This window comes from Rhamphochromis sp. 'chilingali', assembly GCF_963969265.1.
Source record: "Rhamphochromis sp. 'chilingali' genome assembly, chromosome: 9".
NCBI classification, from domain to species: Eukaryota; Metazoa; Chordata; class Actinopteri; order Cichliformes; family Cichlidae; genus Rhamphochromis; species Rhamphochromis sp. 'chilingali'.
In genome coordinates, this window is record NC_137936.1 from 25,374,743 (window position 1) to 25,398,371 (window position 23,629).

The 23,629-nt window shown below is 40.2% G+C and overlaps 3 protein-coding genes across 3 annotated transcripts; 1 reads left to right on the forward strand and 2 right to left on the reverse strand.

Moving 5' to 3' along the window:
- Positions 1-114: 114 nt before the first annotated feature.
- pde12 (phosphodiesterase 12) lies at positions 115-8,241 on the reverse strand. Its single transcript, XM_080892787.1, has 8 exons — positions 7,342-8,241; positions 6,576-7,003; positions 6,391-6,496; positions 5,565-5,709; positions 2,412-2,490; positions 2,187-2,309; positions 1,829-2,034; positions 115-1,292 (listed from the first exon to the last, which is right to left on the reverse strand). The coding sequence occupies exons 1-8, from the start codon at positions 7,911-7,913 to the stop codon at positions 1,173-1,175; spliced, it is 1,779 nt and encodes a 592-aa protein (XP_080748913.1). The 5' UTR covers positions 7,914-8,241; the 3' UTR covers positions 115-1,172.
- A 687-nt stretch (positions 8,242-8,928) lies between these two features.
- Positions 8,929-17,985, reverse strand: atp6ap1la (ATPase H+ transporting accessory protein 1 like a; the record flags this gene model as incomplete). Its single annotated transcript, XM_080890937.1, has 7 exons — positions 8,929-9,278; positions 10,055-10,292; positions 10,388-10,438; positions 10,609-10,763; positions 10,911-10,979; positions 11,565-11,638; positions 17,841-17,985. 7 exons carry the CDS (start codon positions 17,983-17,985, stop codon positions 9,021-9,023), a joined length of 990 nt encoding a protein of 329 aa, XP_080747063.1. The 3' UTR covers positions 8,929-9,020.
- A 2,005-nt stretch (positions 17,986-19,990) lies between these two features.
- rps23 (ribosomal protein S23) lies at positions 19,991-21,979 on the forward strand. Its single transcript, XM_080892789.1, has 4 exons — positions 19,991-20,081; positions 21,104-21,263; positions 21,406-21,526; positions 21,791-21,979. Exons 1-4 carry the CDS (start codon positions 20,078-20,080, stop codon positions 21,935-21,937), a joined length of 432 nt encoding a protein of 143 aa, XP_080748915.1. The 5' UTR covers positions 19,991-20,077; the 3' UTR covers positions 21,938-21,979.
- The last annotated feature ends 1,650 nt before the right edge of the window (positions 21,980-23,629 follow it).

The following is a 23,629-nucleotide window of genomic DNA, read 5'->3' on the forward strand; positions in this document are numbered from 1 at the left end:
TTTTGTTCTGGCTGCTTGAGAGAATTCTGCTTTTGTATGAGATTTATTGTTTTTGACAAAAAGTGGGTTTTTTTAAATCCATGAGACATAATGACAGTTAATGAACTGGATCAAGTGGCAGTGGAGGTGCGCAGAGAGAGGCTGAGGACAATACAGAAAACAACAATGGAAATAATTTAAAATAAAATGAAATCACATTGTTCGGTGAACTCAGCCAGAAACATTTGTTATTGTCCTTTTTACCTACATTCAGGTGTAACACCTTCTATGATTCAAAAAGCTGACTTGTATTGTTTGTTACTGTTTCCATGGAGCGCTGCCTTTAAGTGCATGAACATCCCAAAACCAGGCAACTCAAAACTGCTTCCTAGAGAAATATAAAAAGAATCATTTTCCTGCTCTTCTAAAAAAAAAAAATGTAAAACTAAATATGTCTTACTTTACTCATCTGAACTGTGAATATGTGATATTGTTCATTGGATACTAAATATAATTTGTTAAGATTGTCACATTTTTACCCGTTTTTGTAAATAAAGCTGTAAGTTAAATTAAGAAGGTAAAAGTTGGACTAAATTAAATTAAAGTTATATTTCGAGGATATTGTCACAATAGTGAGCAAATCATTTAAGCATCACAGGATGTTCACCTCCTTTTAATGATGTCTGTAAGTATATGACAATAAGCCAACAAGTGAGAGTCAGCGCTGTAGACTTTATTTAAAAACTGAAAGGCCCACTGAGCAGTACATTTGGCAACAATGATAATAAATACTTATCTTAAAAGGTCAATATTTATCTATTAACCCAGAAATAAAGTGAATAACCTCAGAGTGATCATTAATCATCAAACTGTTGTGATGCAGTAATGTGAGTTTGTTTTTTGAGTATTTAATCAATCCCCTTCTTAAATCCCTTCTCAAAATCTGCAATTACTTACTTTTCTCATTCCAACACTGAATATAAGTGATGAAAATAATTTATTGTCTAATAAGGACTGTGAATAATTTCACATGAACTTTCACTGTGTTGTGGTTTTGTGGTTCAAGTTCTTCTGTCTGATCCTTTGAGCTTCTGCTGACTTTGGTTCTTCTTGGTAAACCTGCAGGGACACAGTTTAAATCTCACACTCTGTGTTTTTAAGCATCTCTGTCCATCATGGTTGGAGGTCAGGGGTCAGGGGTTCCACCGGAGGTCACAAACCAAAGCGATGTGGTCAGAGGGGTGAGCCACGCTGGGCAGAGCCTCGTAGGTGGTGACCTCCTCGAGGCTGGGCAGAGGGATCACCTGCTCCACCTGCACACACACCATATATGTGTTACATCAGTTATTCACACAAAGAACACCTGACTCCATTTTTACCTTATCGTCTTTTTTTTTTTTTTAAATAACCAATCTCCATTGAGTTTGTTTTCTGTTCCTCATCTTTGACTTAGTGAAAATCTGAGAAATCTGTCATTCTTCACCCGTTTTACAAACTCTTTTCTGATTTACTTCAAACTTAGCAAGTGGCTCGCTCAAGATCTCAATAATTAAAAAGACAGATTTCATTTGGTTGAGTGGTACGCATAGTTTGGCTAAAAGATGTTCTAAGTAAAGTAAGTAAGTAAAGCTGATTTATTAAGGGCTTTTTGTAGACAGTCACAAACCTGTGCACAAAAGAGAGTAAAATAAATATGAAAATTAAATAACATAACAGCCAACAAAAAGACAAAATAAGACAATGAAATAAAAAATAGTTTAAAATAAATAAATAGTAATTCACTAACATTCCCATAAGAGAGCTTGTTAAAACAAAAATGTGTCTCTCCTATATCCTCTGCCATCAGTACCTGCATGCAGTCTGGCTGTATAAAGATGTAATCCAGGCAGCCTTGAAACCCTCTCACATAGTTGGTGTAGGCCGGCAATCCGCAGGCGCTCAGCAGAGGGGGGATGTCAGAGAGCAGCTCCATGCTGCAGGACTCCTCCGGCCCCGAGCTGCTCCAGTCTGCATGCTGCGGAGGAACCACAGCCTCACTGAGCAGCTGAAACACACCTGAGAGGGGACGAGATCAAGAAACAAACCAACCTGATAAAGACTGTGTTAAAAAAGAACTCCAAACATGGTGAAGTTGAACTTTGACCTGAGGGTCATTATGTTTTTGTAAACAGTCTCAGATTCAGCTGTAGGTACTATTCTGGAGTTACCTGCATTTGGGGTGGAGTTAAAGTCTCCACAAAACACCAGCGGGGCTCCAGGTGCGACCTCGCTGATCACATGACTCAGGTGTTTCAAAGCCACGCCCATCTGGACTAAGCGAACATTCCCCCCTTCAAAGGAAATGAATTCAATTCTCAGAAGTCTGTACTGACAATCTCTGCTGGTTAAAATGAGCAACTCAGGTGTTCCTGGAAGTAAACAGGACATTTTACCTTTTGGGTGCCAGTACAGGTGAGTGTTGGCCACACAGACCTTCCTGCCGGGTTTATTCAGGTCCTCGAGGAAAGTGACCTGCAGGGAAACAAACAATTCAGTGATTAGACAAACATTTCTTTTCATGACTGAATAAATTGCTGATTTTTAACTGTAGTGGGCATTTCTTTCACATATTTAAGAATCAAATTCCAGGACAAATCTCAAACAGACAACAGCCAACAATCAAACTTTAGCAAAACATCCACGGACAGCAAATTCTGATTCATCTGCAGCAGCTGTACTCTCTCTTTCCTTTCTCTCCGTTTGCTGTGTGAGCAAACAGCGACTTCAAGAGTGACTAAGAGCAGAGATGATCTCCTGTTGTCTGTAACTCTCCCTGAATTATCATTTTACATGTAAATATAGCTGATTTGAGTACACCTTCACACACATACACAAGACAGGTAAGGTGAAATGTTGATGACAATATGTGATGTTACCCTAAGTGTAATTAAAGTTTTCCAAGAAGTATTACACTGAACATAACGAGCCGGTGTTTGTGCTAAAATGTTTTTTAAAGTCTGCAAATAGGGCTGGGCCATATTATACCGTTCACGGTAATACCGGTATAATGTTAGGCAACGATAGGAAAATGAAATATCGCGATAGAATGGGAGTAAAACGCGCATGCGCAGTGCCTTTGTTTTCATACGCACATGGCCGATTGTTGAGTGAAACAGATGAACCAGAATTGGTTTGTAAAAATGGTGCAACTTCCGTGATGTGGAACTGGTTTGGTGTTTGTCTGTCAGATACACAACAAAGCACATTTTTTTGCAGAACATGCAAGCGGCCGTTGTTATTGTCGTATTTGTCGGACTAAGATGCTCTTAAATCTGGGAGTAATCTGGGTCCTAAACTCCGGATGTTTCAGGTCAAATAACACTGCAGCATCACTTAGAGTTAAAAACTGTCTAAATTCTTTCATCTTTAATAAAACGATCAGCATTGCTGCTTTACCAGGTGTAACTATAAAGTTTAACTTCCAGGCATCCATGAAAACAAAAGTTATTACATTTAACGGAGTTAGAAGTTAGCAGGAAGCTAGCGGAAGTTAGCTCGCTAGTTTCGCTAGTTACCTAAGCATGATATTGCATGTTCTGACTGAGAGATTTCTGAAAAAAATCAAACGTACAGCTCTGCTATCACTTCCAACATAAATGAAGACAGGAAACTAAACAGCAGTGACGTTTGTAGGGTTACTGAAGTTGGGCTAGCTGGTATATAATGATGTGCTACGTGATCGCTAGCGACACAGCTATGTTAGCATAACATAAACAGTGAAGCTGGAGGACGAACACTAACACTTTTCCACTTATAAAAGTTAACGTGAAGGTTCTTCATGGTTAGAGACAAATGCAATCGCATGGCAGGATGCTGTAAACGGACCAAACTTCAGTCAGGAGAACAACTGAGATAATCCATCCACAATACGAGGTTAGTCATTAATATACTGCAACAACATGGGAATAGAGCAGCTGCCAGAGAATTCAACATTAATGAATCAATGGTACAGAAGTGGAGGAAGCAAGAAGAATGAGTTTAATAAAGTTTGATTTATCTGACTGCTTTGTTTCGCTTAATGTGCCTTATAATCCCGTGCACCTTATGGTCCGAAAAATGCGTACTGCACACTGCAGTTTAATGTTGCAAAGCACCTCTTTTTAACTTCAGTGGATATTATACATGGTTATGCTCAGGATATGTCAGCCCATTTCTACTGGAAATGCCTTTTGGTTAAACTTTCAGCAAGGAATTTGCATTTGCACTGTTACATTTTTATAAAGCTTTAATGTACATAAAAACCAGCTTCTTGTTTAAGTGAAAATAAATGGAAGGTTGTCTTTTTGCGCTAGTAATGTTGTGGAGTTGTATTTTGTCTCGCATCAATTATATCGTCGGTTATATCGTTATCGCAAATTTTCAAATATATATCGTGATAAATATTTTTGGCCATATCGCCCTGCTCTATCTGCAAACATAGTATTGTGCAGAAGTCCTGAACCTCCTTAATTTTTTATATTTTGCTAGGAAAATGACAAATTGGTGCAGTGATGTATTGATACATGGAAATACAGTTAATTTTAAAAAAAGTTTGTACAGTTTTAACAATCTTGAAAGTCAGCGTTTGGTATGGCCACCTGTATTCTTCAAAACAGCCTGAACAAGTATTCCTGTAATTTCTTTAGGAATAGCTCTCCAGACTTCTTGAAGGACATTCAAAGGGCTTCTTTGGATGTTGGCTGTCTTTTCTAGTGTTCTCTGTCAAGATGATCCCACACTGCTTCAATAATGTTGAGGTCTAGGATCTGAGGATGCCAATCCATGAGCGACAATGCTCCAATGGGAATTTTTCTATCAAGGTACTTTTACTGCATTAGCAGTGTGTTTGGGATCATTATTAAACTGAAAAATTAAACTGTTAGTAATTGAATGCTTTCCAGACAGTATTGAACGCTGGATCAAATCCGATAGTACTTTTCTGTGCGCATGTTTCCATGAATTTTTACAAAATCCCCAACACTGAAATGTCTCCATCATATTTTACAAATGGCTGTAGATACTGTGTTGTACCTCTCTGCTGAACACCTCCATACATTTTTTCCATTTCTTAAATACGTGACTTTCATTTACTGTAGACAGATTTTTAGACCTATCACTTCTTCTTTACTCCACTTGTCCAGTTTTATGAACCACACACTGCACACCACATGGAGACATGCCAAGTTTTGAGCTAATGGACACTTTCAGAATCACCTTGTTCATGCAAAAATAGTATTTTTTGTCTGTCAAACAGTGTTATTGTCACAAATTTCACTGACTAAAGAACTGTGAAGAAATTAATTTTTTGTGACAGTGGGTGTGTCTGCTGGTAACAAAAATTAGCTACGGTATTTTAATGTATTTCTTTGACGCATTTTTCATGCTTGAAATGTCTTAAAACTACTTAAAAATGACAAGAAAGTCAAAATGTTGTGAGTGCAGTAGGTCTGAAAGACCTCCAGACTGCTGACCCGATATTTAGATGGGAGCAATAACAAAATGTCGCATCACTCCTTCCCAAAGCTAAAATATAACAGTTAATCAGCCTCGATGGTGAGCAGCTGTACCTGCAGCGAGGTGGACCTCTGCAGGATCTTATTCTTCAGGGCACCGTTAGCAGAAACCTTCTCCAGAAGCTCAGCGTGCATGGGGTCAGAGGACAACGCCTCACTCAGCATGATGTCGTGACTGCTCAAGAGTCGAAACTTTGACCTACAGCACAATAGGATTCACTTCAATATCATAATCATCATCCATCCACTTTCTCCGCTTATCCAATTCAGGGTCACATGGGGCTGAAGCCTATTCCAGATGTCATAGGACTAGAGGCGGGGTAAAGTCTGGACTGTTGACCAGTTGCAGGGCTCATAATCATGTGATATTGCCATTAGGGCTGCACATAAATAAAGAGGCCTTTCTGTTATACTTCAGATATTCAATACTTTCTTCACAATCACTTATTTGTAGGTGCTCGCTACTCTATCAACACTGACTGTCACGTAAGACACACAATATACTAAAGTGCATTAAACAAAATTTATTTCATGTACTAAAACCTTTTTATTTCTGGCCTGTTTACAGACTGTAATGTATCTTAAAAAAACTGAGACTTTATCCAACTCTCTTCATTATCTTTAACAGCCTGTGGAGTGAAGCTGGGTTTGGCTTTTTACTCAAAAATCTAAAAAATGCGCTGCTTATGCTCGCTTCTAAGCGCATTAATGCCTCTCTCTTCTGCTCCAGGCATCAATAGTGAGCAACACTATCTAACATCCACTAATTATTAACTTCAACCAAACAAACACAGATGTGGCTCTGCATATTATTTTGCCAGTGATAAAGTTATCAAGCAAGTTAAGGTTAATCCAGCTTCTGGCTGGTGATTGGCCTAACCTGCGGTAGAAGGTAGCGAGTCCTTCATGCTGCTTCTCTTTGACCTTGAAAACACCGTTCAGACCAAAGGCATCCAGCGCTGGAGTCAGACTGTCCACATACACTCCTGCAGAGGTCAGCGAGCACAACTAATGTCAAAGATTTTTTTAAATCATCAGTATTTTTGTGTTTTTATCAGTGATTACCTTTATCGACCTCCTGCAGACAGATAATGTCGCAGTTGTACCCAGCAAGCTCCTTTTTGATCAGGTTCTGTCTGTAGTCCAGCTGCAGGGCGTAGGGGGCGCAGTACGGGTACAGCACCGTCTTGGAAAGGTCCGTTTGGGCGTAGATGTCGGCGAGGATGTTGTACGACACCACTCTCACAGTCGGCCAGTCCGTGACTTTGGCTGTGAAAGCATGACGGTTGTCAAACAAGCACACACCTGGTCCAGCCTCCACAGCTCCCACAGAAACCAGCTCCTTGGCCAGGCCACCACGGCTTCCATCTTTGGGTGTGCAGCTCAGTTTGAGCCTGAAGCTGATGTCCTGATTGGATGGGATGTAAACTCTCTCACATCCAACCTGAGTCCAACCACTGTCCTGATCTGAAGCTTTACCAGGAGCTTCAGACCTGGAACAAGAGCAAAGAGAAGTAGATTGCAGGATGTCAAATCAATTTGATTATTAATGTGCCCAAACAATCACCTGATTTATAACAAAATCAGAAAAGGCAGCTGTACAGTTCTACACCCAGGGTGTTAAAAATACTTCAGTTTAAAGGTTTGTTTACCCTTTGGCAAACTTATCGATGTTTTTGTGTCAATAAAACAGCTTGGTAGAGATGAGCAGACCTTCCTCAGACCCAACACTCGCCTGATAAGACCGTGTAAGGCATGCAGTTCTTGAAACAGCTGGATTGCACCACACAATCTCTGCTTCACATTTACACCTTCTTTTCTGGGTATTTACCTCGTGTGTGGGCAGTTTTCTCTGAACCAGGTGAACTCGCAGTCCTGGACGTTCCCAAACTCCACCTCCAGTTTGGGGCAGACGGGGAAGCCGGCCAACAAGGACACCGGTAGCTCCGCGGTGGTGAAGGTGGGCGCGTTCCTCTGCACTGAATATTTAACATCTCCCACCTGCAGCACGGAGCCGTCCTGCCAAGCCTCCGCGTTCAGCACCGTCTCCGGCACCTCTTCCCCATCGTAGAACAGCTTCACCACGGTGGGCTCCGCAGCTTCATCCGGCTGCTCCTGACCCCGGTTCTTCTTGGATTTCTTTGCTTTTGATTGGTTCTTGGCTATCCCGTTGGAGATGCGGGCCAGGACCTTGCCCAGCGGCTCGTCCTGGTCCCGGAGCATGTGCTTGTGGCTGCCCTGCAGACAGAAGGAGATGGTCAGCTTGGGCTCCCCGGGGAGGCACCTCACCACGGCCGCTTCCATCCTGCAGAGGCGGCGGAGGGCTCCGGAGAAAGTCCGTGGGGAGAAAGCGGGTAGTCGGCGGGTGAAGAGCGTTAGAGCAGTGGAGAGGTGGTTCAACATGAAGGCCCCGTCGGCAAGAACAGGAGAGCAGGGCTGAACGGGAGAGTACCTGGACAGGTAACGTTAACGGTTACCAGCAGGTAGAGCTGTCAGTAACTACACCGGTTAGCCCGATGCTAATCAGCTGGAAACCAACCCCAACAGGAAACCGTTAAAATTACGTGTTTATTCAGGTCCGGCTCTGTAGATTAAAACTAAACATGACACGTGGTTTTTAGATAAAGCTGCTGGTTCAGATACGAGTTTCAATATTTACAATTCATCTGTAAGTTCAGTAACAGGCAACACTTTCCTCATCTGAGCGTGAGATTCTTCTTCTTTGGCTGGATGTTTCGTCTCACAGGCTTCAGAGCGCCCCCACTGGACAGAATCAGAATTACTTCAGTGCAGAGACTCGTTTACTTTACTGTGATTGTGATACTCCTGCTACACCTATAAGAAACATAAGCTATATATTTTTAAGGTCATATAACTTTCTAACTAACTTTCTGCTTCTTAATTCAGATAAAACTGAGGTTATTGTACTCGGCCCTGAAAATCTTAGAAATATGGTATCTAACCAGATTCTTACTCTGGATGGCATTACCTTGGCCTCCAGTAACACTGTGAGGAACCTTGGAGTCATTTTTGACCAAGACATGTGCTTCAACGCACATATTAAACAAATATGTAAGACTGCTTTCTTCCATTTGTGCAACATCTCTAAAATTAGAAATATTCCGTCTCAGAGTGACGCTGAAAAAGTAGTTCCTCTAACCAAATTGTTATTTTCTTTTTGTATTTCACTGAAGAGACTAGTACATATAGCTGACATACACCTAGCTTTATAAACAATTATTATGCTATGTCTTCAAAAGCAAAAAATTTAATCAAACACTACAAATATAAAAGAAACCAGAGTTTTTATTTTATATTTTTATTAAGACAAAAACAGAAATCCTCTCATGGGTAAATTACAAAAGTTTAGAAATGTCAGTTTAAAAAAAAAATTTCATCCTGGGCTGAGAGTATGTCACACCAGGTTTGGTGCCAGCTATCAGGTCAGCTGCATTTCACTTTTTCAAAACTGTAACTTTTAAAAGTCTGTCCATCACCTCACTGCCTAACCTACATAACATTTTTCTCAGTGAGGTTTTCCACGCAGTACTGTTCCAGGTGTTCAGGGCTTTTTGGGAAGTAGACGTCGGCTTTGTGCTCCTCGTCATGCTCAATGTGTTTCAAGTGGATGAGCATGTGCAGGGCATAGGCCAGCACCAGCAGCAGGATGAGGGAGGTGACGAGGCCCATCAGGATGGCTGGCGTCAAGAAGGTGGTACAGTCGCTCGCAGGAGAAAACTTTCCTGAGGTGACGCTGAAGGCCTGAATCTGAGGAGAGCATAGAAACATTATAAAAAACAAACAAACAAGTAATGTTCTCAATATGCTTCTGGCTTTATATCACATCACAGAGAGCAGGTACCCTTAATACAGTCATCTCAGAACCTCCTGCTGGTCTAACTTTATCTTTATGAGAGGCACGAAATTTGCCTTAAACCGAGAGGAGCTGAGGGGCTGCACTGTGGTCCAGGATAAATCAAATAAACCTATTCTGAACTGTGAATCATGCAAAGCTATTCTAGCAGCCCAAGTAGTCTGAGCATAAAAACCCAGAGCTAGAATTTATTATGCACTCATTAACGTGATACAACTAGCTATAACCTCAGGAGGGGGTGATTGCTTTTTTCGCTGTGGTGATTTAAATATTGGAAAACCGTTTCAAAACCCTTTAAAACTTGCATTTTTCATTAAATTTTGTTTGTTTCTATTTTTGTATTTGTCCAATTAGAAACTGGTCATTTTTAAACTGTATTGTGCCCTCTACCCGCTCACCTGTGTAAATCTTGTACTCTGCCAGTCTCTGGGTCTGTGAGCTGACAGTACACTGCTGTTTTCCCAGCTTTGTGTTTGCTCATTTCGACATTCAAGTTCAAGATGTGTTAACAAAGTATTGAACTAGAGAGAAAATGACCCTTAACCACAAAAAAACACTGAAAAATTAATAAATGTTCTAACAAGACTTTGTTATGTCTTCCAGACACCACACAAGAAATGAAACATCCTCTTTGAAGAATCAGTCAAAGACAGGGTAAAGAGACGGGTACCTGGAAGTCTGTAAAAGTGATGGACCAGCGGCGGGCTTGGTCAGTGCCAGGTAGCAGCAGGGCACTGTATCGCTCCAGGCTGCTGACGTGGATGCAGCGGTAGGAGGAGGAAGCTGGAGCGTACACCTCGCTGGCATTGAACGCAGCCTCTTCAGAAATGTTGTAGAGCAGCGAGACGCTGTCCACCGAGAACCACCACTGCCCCGAAGACTCATAAAAGGTGTTGGACAGCTGCAGTCTGATGAAAGAGAGGCGAGAGGAGACAGTCAGGGCAAATGTTCATGTATTGTGTACAAACTGCTTAGTGTGATCATATTTGGTGGCATAGCTAACCTGATGGACAGGCCTTTCAAATCCTCCACATCTCCAAACCTCATGACCAGCCTACAGAGGAACAAAGAGACAAGTAAGACTCTCAGATGTACAGCACAACTGGACCTTTCCTTACAGGACACACTGCATTGTTCTTGTCTTTTAATTGGGATTAAAATCTTCGTGTTAGACCCTCTGACATTTCTCATACAAGTAGACAGACAAGTAGGAGGTGCACTTACGTGGCTTTGTCCTTGCGACAGACAGACTGACTGGTGTCGACAGGTTTCTGAGGAGAAAAGGCTCGCTCTGTGAGGTCCAGGTGTTTCTGCTTGTCATAGCGGAGAGACAGTTTCCTGGCCTGGAACAAGAGGCACGGCTGCCCATCAGACAACACCTGGTGGGCAGGTACAACCGGTTAGAAAAGAGTAAATTTAAAAACCTTCTTTCGAAATTGAATATACGGTATAATATATTATTTATTATAATATATATTTTCTCCAACTGATTGTGTTGGAGAAAATGTTACTCATGCTCACTGAACCTTTAGAGGAGGGAGGGGAACTGCAGCTCCTGGTGTCTGAAGTAATTTCCTGCGTGATGCATCTGAAGACTGGAGGCAGGAAGAAGCAACCTTCCATGAAACAACTTCTTAAAGCCAAACTTTCAATTTTTATGTAAAGGCATTAACTGTTTTTGCAGTTTCATGTCTGTTTGGTTTTTTGTTTGTTTGTTTGTTTGTTTGTTTGTTTGTTTGTTTGTTTTAATAAAACGTGTTTTAATGAGAATTTTGTGGTTCATAAATTCCAGCATTTTCCTGGTATGCTTCTGAAAACAGGAATCATCATTTTCTCAGAGAGGACATGATTTTTCTCCCACTCTTACAACCTTGTTTCCAAAAAACTGTGAGGTTTGTTAAATTTAAACAAAGATTTAATTTTTTTTTTATTTGTTGGAAAAGAAAGTTAATCTGCCGATATATACACGATGAACCTAACACAAAAATTTAAGTCATGTTTCAAGATGGTACAGTTGACATATGTGACATTGTGGCTGCACAATTTTAGATTAGGATTAAATTGTGACACGTCTTCCATTTATTATATAATATATTCTCAGCACCTAAATGGTTAAAAATCAGTAAAACTGTAATAGAAAGTTGTGGCGTTACATTTTTCCCTCCCCACTCATATTTTACCTGCAGTTGTCCAAGTCCTCTCTCTGCTGGTATCAAATATTGCTCTGCCTTCACCCTCCCATTGCTCCCAATGTCTGCAGAGACAACAGGATTTGTTTAACAAAATAAGCCATAAGAATATACATGTTATACCTTTAACCTTTTATACTAAAACATGAGAAAAATAAACAAATCAAAACAGACTTCCAAACACAACGCTGCACTAGAGGGTAGCTTTTCAGATCTTCCTACACCCCTTTTCCACAATGACCACTCCGTACACAGAGGTGTAGGAAATAGTTTACACCCCTGTTTTACATTGGTGTAGGAAGTGTGGTCACTGGCTTATCGGGTGGGGCTATTTGTCCTTTTGTTCCCCCTATTCCCGCCCCCGTTAGGCATCATCATTATTACATATATTGTTATAACTGAGATAAGGAGGAAGAAGTAAAGGAAGTCTTAGCAGATTGATAAATAGATCTCACCGTGTTCCAGAGAAACGGCAGCACTGCAAAAAGAATTGAAAGGAGAATCAGTAAAATATTTATCGTTGTCATTTCTTCATATTTGTCATCAGCACAGTTTTTTTTCCACTAGTTATTTTTCTTCTGTAACTTTATTTTTAAGTAATGAAATACGTGAAATAAATTAATCATCTTAGGGGGGGAAAAAAAATCTCTATAACATGATTGTGAAATATTAAATAATTTACTGTCTCATACGAATTGTGTTTATTCTGAACAAAAAACAATCAAAGAAAGTGAAAGTATGTTTAAAAGAGTCTGATTCACTCATATTTAACTGGTTGAGATACTTAAGCAACCATTAGCAACTTTTACAACTTTGAATCCTTTTAACCTTTTAACAATTATACACCAAATAAAATATACACATGACACTGACATTAAACTAGTTTGTGCTCACAAAGGTACTGGACCGTCATAAAAGCTTAATTCATGTGTCTAATGTGGACCATCAGCCACATCTAAACCACCAGCTGTCCTTCTCTGCCCACTTTGTTAGCCTAACACCTGCAGGCACCTTTTTGCCCCTTTTTGCTGATATGATGCCAGTGCCTAATCGAAAACCAGTTTTAAAGATTTGCACCAGTGTGACACTAGAAAACTGTTGGGCTACCTCATTAAATTCATCAGTGACCGATAGATGTAACCAGTGAATTCTGTTTGAGTTTCTCAGACTTCTGCTGGGAACATTGCATCATAATACATTTTCAGGCCCGTCAAAATGTGGCCTGGTTCTCAAAAGGCACCCTGGCAGAACCGGTTCGGCTCCAGCTTAGGTGTGCTTACATTTTGCAGTTGAACTGGATTCAAAAAGTTTGAAAGAAGTCACAAATACAGATCAGACACATTCAAGATAAAATAGTCTTGAGTTCACAAACTGATCTAGCTGCCGATTGTTTTGCATCTGACTCTATTCACGCAGAGAGTGTGGAGGGACTTATCAGACGGCTCTTGCTCCTTCTTGTAAAACATCAACTTTAAAAGCAAACTGATGATTGGTGTTATTCACCTTCATTTCTCAGATTTGTGCATAATGCAAGAATGACATCATTCCAAATCACCCAATAGAAATCAAAGCTAAAGAAGGGAGGAACCTGTGTAAGTGCTCAGAGTACACCTGAGTGACCCGGCTGCTGACCTGCTGGATTAGTTAAAATAGCAGTGATCAGTCTGGCACAGAGGTGGGTAGTTGTTGCGAGGATACACTCTGACCCAGATTACACACAGAGTCTTGTAGCAGAAACAATAATGGACTGAGATCTAATGCTAGAATCAAATTGGCATCAGGTCTGATTGACGGTTTTCTTTGTAAAAATTGAAGGTTTTATATGATGACTCCAGAGCTGGTTCAGATCGATGTGCTGGATCAGGAAACAACAACAAGGTTAAAGCTACAGCTCATCCTCTTTTTAATCTGGAATTACAGAAAATATGTATCGTTACAATAAAAACTTAAAATAATAAAGAGGGAGTGGAACCAATCCGATTGATGTTAATGATTCATTTGTTGCCTAATAATGACCACTGAGAAAACTACACAAAGGTCATCAGCCAGGGTTTAGTGGACAGCGGGAGAGATGTCAAACATTGTCTTGAACCACATATACAACCACCTGCTGTGCCACCTGTCAAAGGACAACTGAGCAACTCCACCTGTATAAAGAAATCCTGAGATGCTGTTAAGAGCAGCAGAGAGGTGTGACCCTGCAGGCTGACCACAGCCTGTTTTAAACAATGAAAGGAGCACAGGTGGAAAAAATAACAAAGAAACCATTTTAGAAAAACTGTTTTACATTTTGATGAATAATTAAAAAACACATGAGGCCAAATAAAAGGCCCAGATTGAACTTTTCTATATCAAGGCCTCAATGTTTTTCCAGGCTGCCGTTCTCCAGTTTTTGTGAATTCTAGCCTCAGTTTTCTTTTCTTTTCTGAGAGGAGTGGGACCCAGTGTGCTTTTCCTCTGATGGCCCATCTGCTTTAAGGTTTGATGTGTTCTTCAGTCACAGATGCGCTGCTGCATGCCTCGGTTGTAATAAATGGTTATTTGAGTTGCTGTTGGCTTCCTATCAGAACGAAGCAGTCCATTCATTCCCTTTTAACATCAGCAAAGCATAGAAAACTATTTCCCACTGAACATTTTCTCTTTTTCAGATCATTCTCCGCAAACTCGAGATATGGTTGCCATTCCAGGTTCAAAGTCATGTAAAGCACCTTTCTTTCTCACTGTGATGCCTGGTTGTGTTGAGTTGCTACCATGTGATTGGCTAATTAGATATTTGCTTTAAGGAGCAGCAGAACAGGTATACCTAATAAAGTGCCTGGTGAGTGTAGTTGCTTCCTCATTCATGATTTAAAAAAGTAAAATACCAGGTTAATCAGTCTTGCTTAATGCTAACTATTTTAGTTAGCCGATCAATAGCTGTTATCTATGTAGACCTTCCATGATTTATTGATTAGTTTTAAATAACATGTCTAAATATGCAATATGTAAGAATATATATATATTTGAAGATTAATGATTAATAGTCAAAAGCTCTCAGATTAAGGTTTTACAGCTCAGCCACGAGCCTTTAATCTTTAAATCTTATTCCTTACTGATGCTGTAAAGCAGTGGTCAGAATATATGAGCAGAAAGTACAAGACAGCTACCAACAAATTAAAGTTTTGAAGTTGCATTTAGATTCTTTACATTTTCTGTAGATTTACAGTTTCACAGGCTTGTACTGCTTAACATGATTTGTTTGACTATTATAGGTACTGATGAGATTTTTCATGCACAAGAGGATAGAACATTGCTGCTCTACATTAAGCGCTCTTAAGTGTCCTACAGTCAGGACTTCTGCTAAAAAATTCTACTATATTAGTGTGGTACCAGTACTTAAGTAAAATACATACATGTGCTGCTTCTACCCATGAGTATGTTTAACTTCTCGGTCTGTTTGCCATCACTGTACACAGGCTAATAAATCTGCACAAATTTTCTGCTCAATGATTTTGTAATTTTAGTTTCTCTTTTAGTAAAAATATGTGTATGTTTATAAAATAAATAATAAATAATAATGTAGTAGTCATTTCACATTATTTAACAGCCGGTATGTACAACAAGCATGCATTTACTCTGGGCAGTGACTTTGTTTCTTTAAAGCTGCAGCCTGATTTCTGAATAATCTGCTAAAATTGTCCAGCTATGGATAATCTAATCTAAATGAGCCAAGAGCACGGTGGATCTCTGTATGGGCACTCTCAAGATCAAAATCCTCTCAGAGAATGGAAAATAAAATGCAGCACATACTGAATGTATTTTAAATGTACATCAGGTCAGAGAATCAGACAATAGAGCGATCAAATCCCCTTCACTCAAAGAGCCTCTTCAGCCAAAAACAAGGTTTAGCTGCTCTCTTGTGCTGGGTCAGGGCACTGGGCTGTGGATTGTGGGATTGCACTGTTTGCATAATCATACAATCACAAGCACACAGACCCCGAGGATGAAGGATGGGGTGGCTTGCAGCCAGAGAAGACTTTACAGCTTCTCAATCCTTTACCATCAACAGCTGCACACTGTGAAATGCAATAAACAGCTGCTGATGCACACACTCAAAAGACACGGGGCAACGTAATCATCCTATTGGGGTCGAGTTTAAGGCAAGTATCGCCAGACGAAAGCAGACACTGAATGATTTTGTAAACATCTGCCATATGTTTAATGGCTTACTGGAGAGAAAATAACAGTTAAATCACCACATACGGCTGGCGTGATTCTACACATTAGTTGTACTAAAACACAGATTAAAAACAAAGAAACAATCTGAAATAGATGAAACGGAGGTGCCTGAGTCTCCTCTGGCTTTTAGCCTCAACTAGGAATTACTAACAGACTTCTGCTGGATGAGCTGGAGCTCGTTAGTGTGTCAGAGATATAATAAGTAAGCTGGCAGGTAGAAGGAACAAAGAGGATTAAACAAACAAGAGTCAGGATAAAATCTCTGTGAGCAAGAGGCAGAAAACAAAGGCATGATTGCTGGTTTGTATTAAGAGGTGTTGTGAGGTCACTGGAAGCAAGTGAGGTGGGTGACTGCTGACCATCGACTGATAGACTTGAATTAAAGCATTAGTGGAGGTGTCTTAAACATTTTGTTCTTTTAATGGTCGACTCTGGCTGCAAAAGGGTATGAAGGGAAAAACAGACCTTCTGCTCACTTTAATTTATTATCCTGTGATCATGTTCCAGATAAATTTTTTGTCCCAGTCACTTGATTCAAGTCTCTTGATACAACATGATGTTAATTTTTTACATTACTGGCCCCATCAGTGAGCAGACTGGCAGCAAAACAGGGTAACAGTGACTGTGGCCATCTTTCATATACAGTCTATGGTATAGACTGAAAGGGATGAAAGATTAAATAAGCCGAAATAAAAACAGGATATAAATAATGAAATATTTAGGATGTGCAGGAAGGAAGGTTGAACAAATGTGTATAACGTGAGATGATTCTGTTTGCTAAACAGAAAACAGACACGTATAACATACTGAATTTTTTTTTTTAAATAACTGGTGAAAATGTATTAATTTCACTCCATGTGACCACAGACTGTATAGAAAAGATGGACATGCACACCGTGATGTCACACACCGTGATGTCACTTATTGGCTCTAGAAACCACTTTGGTTTTGGTTGTCACCATGCTTTATTTTGGTAGCCAGAAGTGACCAGCATGACATACATGTTAACAGGTTTATTTAGAGACAGGCATCAATAAAACTACACATTTGTGACACTAATACCTGTTAATCAGTGTTGGACAGACTGTGGCACACAGTGGCACTGTATTATTTGTCATATAATTTCATTAAAAATGCTCCAAATGCTCAGTTTTTAGCACTTGTGCATTGCCTTCATTTTTACCACTTGTATTTGATGCAGAAAAAAAAGAGTCTGTTACCATCAACGGCAAAGAAAAAGAGTAATAGAAACTGAAAATAAACAAAGCATGACCATCGGTTTGGAAATTCAAGTAATAGAGAGAGCGCCAGGATTAAATGTGGTCCATTCAATCAGCATTACTTTTGCTAGATCAGTACTTAAACAACTTCCATACTTATTATCAAATAAAAATCTGTGTATTTTAATTAATGGAGCTGAAAAAAACTGTTCCCACTTTAAAGAAACTTGGGGCTTTTAAATGTGAATAAAATGATTCTGCTGAAAATGACTCCTGTCTTACTGCTGATGGCATCTCAAAGAAACATTATATGTCATTAGACAGTGTCATCATGCTTTATTGTAATAATTGGGGACTTTGTTTGGCCACAAAGAACTCTTGCAAGCTCTGCACATCACCAAAGTGTTCCAGCCTGTTTTAGGTCCTGATTTTGGTTTGATAATGGCATGCTAACTCTTTGCTCAAGGCTCATTGTCTCCAGATTAAGCAGGTATCTCATTCTCAGGCTTTGGTGGAGCTAAAAGTGGGGCTTAGTTTAATCACATGGACACACGCACACACACACACATTAGTACAAAAGGATGATAATGTTACTCTGTGTGTGCTAGATGTGAAAGTAGGTATCTGTTTACAGGAAAAGTTGCCGAGCTTGTTCCTCTGAGCTCAAATTAAAAATAAATAAATAAATGCTGTACCATAGCACCACATGAGGTGTAGTGAGTAGAAGGTTGTGGGTGAGCATAGCACAAATCAGAGATTAGACAGTTAGGAGAGGTCAAAAACAAACATAAAGCTACTACACCTGCTCTGTTTGTGTTTGTCCACATACCTGTCTGCAGGTTGTTGGTGGAGGCAGGCAGACGCCTGCAGATGGAGGAAGAAGAGGAGGATGCAGCAATGTTTCCCTGGTGAAGCCATCGCCGTGGTGACCAGAGTCTGATGCCAGCATGCGCTCTCTCTCCCTCCCTGCCCATCCTAATCTACTTTAATCTGCCCCATGCCTTTAAACCCCCCTGACAGATGGCAGAATTAGCCAATCACAGGACACAGCAGTGGCGAGCAGTGACAGGAGCCCCGCCCACAGGTCAAACACACTGTTGTTCCCTCAGTTTATCATTTTCAGGTCAGCTCAGTCAAAATATATTTAATGTCTGGAGATTAAAGGCAGCAAAATGATGATTACATAAAACAAAGCACTGGTCAGCTGTCCGTCTGTAAATATGTTTGTCGTGTATGAAAGGTGTTCAGATGCACTGTTACAGGGATACCAGTGAATGAAATGTACACAATACAGTTACAATAACAATGCATTACCGGCAGGGAAACAGTGGCTTGTGGATCACATCTGGCCTTTCTGATTTTATTGGATTTGTTGCTGTATGTACCAGATTTAGTTTTATATCAACAGTACTTTAGTAAACAGTGTAGTAAAGTAAAGACAGAATGAAGTTTAAGCCTCTTATAAATAAACAAAAAATAGGTTTTGTGTTCGACTCATTTGTTGCAGATGCATTTTATCTGTATTTTTAAGATTCAACATTATTTATTTATTTAAAGCATAGAAGCTTAAACTTAATTCTGTCTTTACTTCACTACACCATTTACCAAAGTATCTACAGTATATCTGTATCTACAGTTTATACAGTATTAATAATAAGTGGATGAGTTTCACTGGTGGTCTAGTGTTTAGGATTAAGGCAGGTACATGCACAGGGTTTGTGTGGCAGAAGAGGATGCAAGAGATAGGAAGAGATGCAGGAAGACGATGTGTGGTGGTGATGACTAAATGGGGCAGCTGATACAAGAATATTCACACATTCTATGAAGGAATCAGAAAAAATCGGATATCAGTGAATTGGTGCTAATAAAATGCTAGAATTTCACTCACCAAAATCTTTACCTCACAGCAAGTGATTTTATTTGTCAGATAACGGCATATAATCCCCCAAACGGGACTAACAAGGTCAAGATGTTCATACTTTTGTGTTATTGCCTGGTGATTATCTTCATGCATCGTTTTTTAAATCAGACTAACCTCTCTAAGGACATTTCCAGCTTTTCCTGGTAAATCTCACACACAGCATTCTTGGTTTTAATCAACAGCCTGATCGTGTCCTGCACTGACCTTCTCGGTCACCTGCTTATCTCAGTAATACAGACACATCATTGTCCTAACTGTTCACATAGAGCTAAATTTTGCTGCTGAGCAGACATTGTGAGTGAAGGTCTTGTCATCAGTGCACCAGAGATGCAAGGATCAGAGGTAGTGACAGTAGAAGAGTTTAAATACCTGGTGTCAACCATCCAAAGCAATGAACTGTGCAGAAAAGAGTGGAAGAAGAGAGTGCGACAGAAAGATTGAAAGGGGAGGTTTATAGGATGATAAGAGGCCTGATATTATGTATGCTTTGAAGGTGAAGGTGCTAAGATTTTTGCTGCAAGTTACTTGAATAATCCGGATTAGAAATAAGTTTATCAGAGGGATACCTCAGATGGACATTTAGAGGAGGGGTAGTGGGTATATTGGACAAAAGTGGGAAAAGAAAGACCACAGTGAAGATTCAGGTTTTGCTTTAATTTGTCACATGTGTGAACTACATGCTCTGTCCGCTAGAGGGCACTAACAAGACACCCATTAGCCGTTAATTGCAGGTTTAGATATCCAATTATTTGGTTTCGCTCTAATTTCAGTTTTTAAATAAAAACAATATAGTAAATTACTCAGAAACTGAGAAAACGGGAGGGTCGGGAGTGATGAATATGATGAATAATAATAGTGCGACTGACTGAAAGGGAGATAAAAAAAAAAAAGTGAAGACAAAAATAAGAGAAGGAAATTAGCAGCTCTCAATAATAAAACTACACTGGTTTTACGTATAATTACCAAATTCTAAAATGAGTCCAAATTCTTTGTTTTGCAACAATTAAATGTGAAAACATTGGCGTGAAATGGCATAATTTTAATCAGGCATATATCGTGGCAACGCCCAACCGGGGGCCTCGGTGTAGACATCGCCGCGGTGCATCCTGGTTCCTTCCTTTCCATCCCAGGCTCGCTCAGCAATCATGGGTACGTCTGAAAGTTAATCTCAAATACCCCAAAAATGTGACTTCTGTGGGGGGTTTTCACAACAGTGCCGCGTATAAAGGTCTTACGAACAGATTTAAACTCGTTTGTGTCGGTAAAACTCTGCAGATTATTTTAAAAAAATCAGTTTTTATGCTGCTTTGAAACCGCAACGTGGAGCGGCCATAACATGTCTGAGCTGCTAGCGGCGTGTTAGCGGCATTAGCTCAGCACACCAAAGGTTCCCGTTACAGTTTAAGCTACCTGTCCCTTATTTTTGTTTTGTACTTGAATCGAAGATTTGCAAATGCCGTTAAAGTGATACCCGGTGGGGGTTAAGTGTCATTTTGAAAGCCGGAGGTTGTCTTTGTGAGAGCACCGAGCTTTAGCCGTTCTCTGCAGTTTTAGCCCAGCGCTTATCCAGCTCTCACTAATTTTGATATGTTGGCAAAATTCTGTTAAGTAAAACTTAACTGAAGCCCTGTCCTCACACTCATGGGAAGGATGCCTGACAAATCAGATTTCTGTTGAATAGGGACTGATAGTGAAATGTTTCTGCCCTGCGAACAGCGGGCTGAACAGTTTTTTATGTACCCACCGAAGAGAAGCATCCGTGTTCCTTTTTGTCTTTCTCGTTAAGGAGTCCGTTTAATTGATCTACAGCATCACTGTGTTTGATGTTTCTCTTTTTTCCCCACAAAGACACTTGTTGTATATTAAAGAGGTGGTTTGATGTTTATTAGAACAGCTTTCTGGGTTTACAACGGTGGCCCTAGTAAGTTGTGATGAAGGGGTGTCTAGACTTTGGCTGCAATCTGTCCCTGGGCCAGACTTTGGACGTGCCTGCTGTATAGGCTCATCCTCATTAACTGATGCACAAATGGGGATATTCTTAAGTTACCCCTAGTAGGTGTCCAAGGGGGAAAGAGTTAAGCATTACTCGGGAAGGTCTGAAGTACCATCTTAATGGTCGTACCCGAGTGTGCTGACTTTGGCTTTTTTCTTCTTGTTTTGCCCTCTTTCAGGAAAGTGTCGTGGTCTGCGTACTGCCAGAAAGCTCCGCAATCACCGGCGTGAGCAGAAATGGCATGACAAACAGTACAAGAAGGCCCACCTGGGCACTGCCCTGAAGGCTAACCCCTTCGGAGGAGCCTCTCACGCCAAGGGGATCGTACTTGAGAAAGTGTAAGTATCACAACAGCAGCTAACACTTGTAATTTAGGAAGATATAAAGTAGTTTTTGGTCTTTTGAGTTCCTCTTTATTAAATCCATAATCAAGGGTGTTTGGGTTTAAGTTAAAGAGCTTTGTACTTTTCCTCTCTGTAGTGGTGTGGAGGCCAAGCAGCCCAACTCTGCCATTAGGAAGTGTGTGAGAGTTCAGCTCATCAAGAACGGCAAGAAGATCACCGCCTTCGTCCCCAATGACGGTTGCCTCAACTTCATCGAGGTAAACGGCAGTGGCGAGTTTATTCTTTAGAGGATTGTTTATGTAGATTCTACAACAGAAACATCGAGCCACCGTGTCCGCAATAGTCCAGTTTATGTGGACTTAAGTGTCTGTGTCTATGAAATGTCTAAGTTGCAGTAAACTACGGATTTTAACTCATTGTAATTTTCTTTTGGGCCCTTAAAAGTTCTTAAATGTATAATTTAGCTCGGTTCTCAATTTTCGCTCTTCTAACCTCTTTTGTTTCTATTTCTTGACCTGCAGGAGAACGACGAGGTTCTGGTGGCAGGTTTCGGACGTAAGGGTCACGCCGTCGGTGACATTCCCGGAGTTCGTTTCAAGGTGGTCAAAGTGGCCAACGTGTCTCTGCTGGCACTCTACAAAGGCAAGAAGGAGAGACCAAGATCATAAACAGTCAACGAATAAAATAAAATAAACACATTTTCAATTACAGCCTGTTTGCTTTGTGTTTTCATTTCACTGCGTTTTTAAGGCACAGTGAGTTAAACTGATGTTTTTGTTACTGTTAAGCAGTGAATCATGCAAACAGTTTTTGCTTGAATTTCAGGTTAAACTACATCAATATTACCAGAAACTGGCTTACGTTTAACATTTAATTCAGGCCAATAATGTCAGTCTTTTCTGTATATATCCTCAAAATAAGGACTTCAAGTAATTTTTTAAGATCTCATTAATGTGAACAGTAGCAAACACAAGTTTCACATGAACATATTTTTGCGGTTTGGTCGTCATTTTGCACTCACCCTTTCATGTGACGTAAATAATTTAAAATATGTGGGCGACTCAACACACATACAGTCATTAAATACAGGGCTGGGATAATATAAAGGTTCTGACACTGATTTTGAATGTAGACACAGTTATACCTGATCTCAGATCAGAAAGCTGGGTCATAATACTGTGGATCAAAAATAAGTGAAGACATACAGACCTCCCCTTAATGTAAAAAGAACATGTTTTTGGGTTATACTGAGCAAAGTCTTCCAGTGGTTTATCCCCCAAAAGGAGCTTTTGAGTTCAGCAGAAGAAGAAAAAAATCTAAAAGTGCTGCACGTTTCACAAAATGATGGCATTTTGTGGCCCAACCTGTGTTATTATTATTTTTAAGTTTTAAAAAAACAGGTTTCCAGTTACTTTGGTACTACGAGTGTTACACAATTAATACAAACAAATCAAAGATATTTTAAGAAGTGAATTTAAAAATAAAAACTACACTTAAAGGTACTTATTCTTTTAAAAATGGTATAAAAGCTGTTTCTATGACTTAATTTCCAAGGAGATAAACTAAAGCTGTATCTGTGCTGTCTGTGGTTTTAGTCTGATACCACTTTGTAACAGCAGATGCTGCAGTGAGTCTGTCATTTTTATTTAAGGAGGTCATTAAAAACACGTTCATTGATGGTGGTGCCCTGGAGAAATGAAATACCTCTTGAGAGAACGAGCTTCAAGCTAAAACAAATTTTTTAAAAAAGAAATGCCTAACGGTAACAGCTCATAACGTCTCAGTAAACACGGTGAAACGCTGCCCTCTGGTGGAAAAAGTTTGAATTACATTTTGCACTGATTAAAATAAATAAAAGTCACATCATGACACCAAGTCGTTTAAACTTCATGGATAACAAGTTGGATCCAGAAACCATTTTGAATCCATGACCACCGCTCTCTCCTTGTCCCTCCTGACTGCTTTGTCTAGTTTTGCTTTATGCTTGCGTCCTTGGCACTAATAGTGTGAGGTGGTGCCTGCAGGCTAGTCCAGCTCCTCCAGTGCCATCAGAAGGTTTACTCTGTCTTCCAGCTGAGTTTTAAGAGTGTGGAGGAGTTACAAGGAGAGCCGGACAGGGCCATAGAAGGTCATCAGCCCAGCAGTGGGACCGGTATCTGCTCCTTTGTGCCAGGTCCGAAAGCAGGAGCACTGCCAGAGCCCTACAAACTGACCTCCAGCTGACAACCTTTAGTGAGGTCTGTGCTCACAGCTCAGCGTCGTGAAGCTCGCCAGGCAGGTCCACAGCTGGAGTCCTGCCACAGTACCAGATATTTGCTCTAAACAATTTGAAGAACACAGCTTAGAACGTTTTCTTTAAA

Coding starts and splice junctions, on each gene's coding strand:
- pde12 (XM_080892787.1), bottom strand. CDS start 7,913: ATGTTGAACCACCTCTCCACTGCTCTAACGCTCTTCACCCGCCGACTA. Junction 7,004..7,341: donor GAAAACTGCCCACACACGAG/GTAAATACCCAG, acceptor CTCTTGTTCCAG/GTCTGAAGCTCCTGGTAAAG. Junction 6,497..6,575: donor TCTGCAGGAGGTCGATAAAG/GTAATCACTGAT, acceptor TGACCTCTGCAG/GAGTGTATGTGGACAGTCTG.
- rps23 (XM_080892789.1), top strand. Junction 21,264..21,405: donor GGGATCGTACTTGAGAAAGT/GTAAGTATCACA, acceptor TCCTCTCTGTAG/TGGTGTGGAGGCCAAGCAGC. Junction 21,527..21,790: donor GTTGCCTCAACTTCATCGAG/GTAAACGGCAGT, acceptor CTTGACCTGCAG/GAGAACGACGAGGTTCTGGT.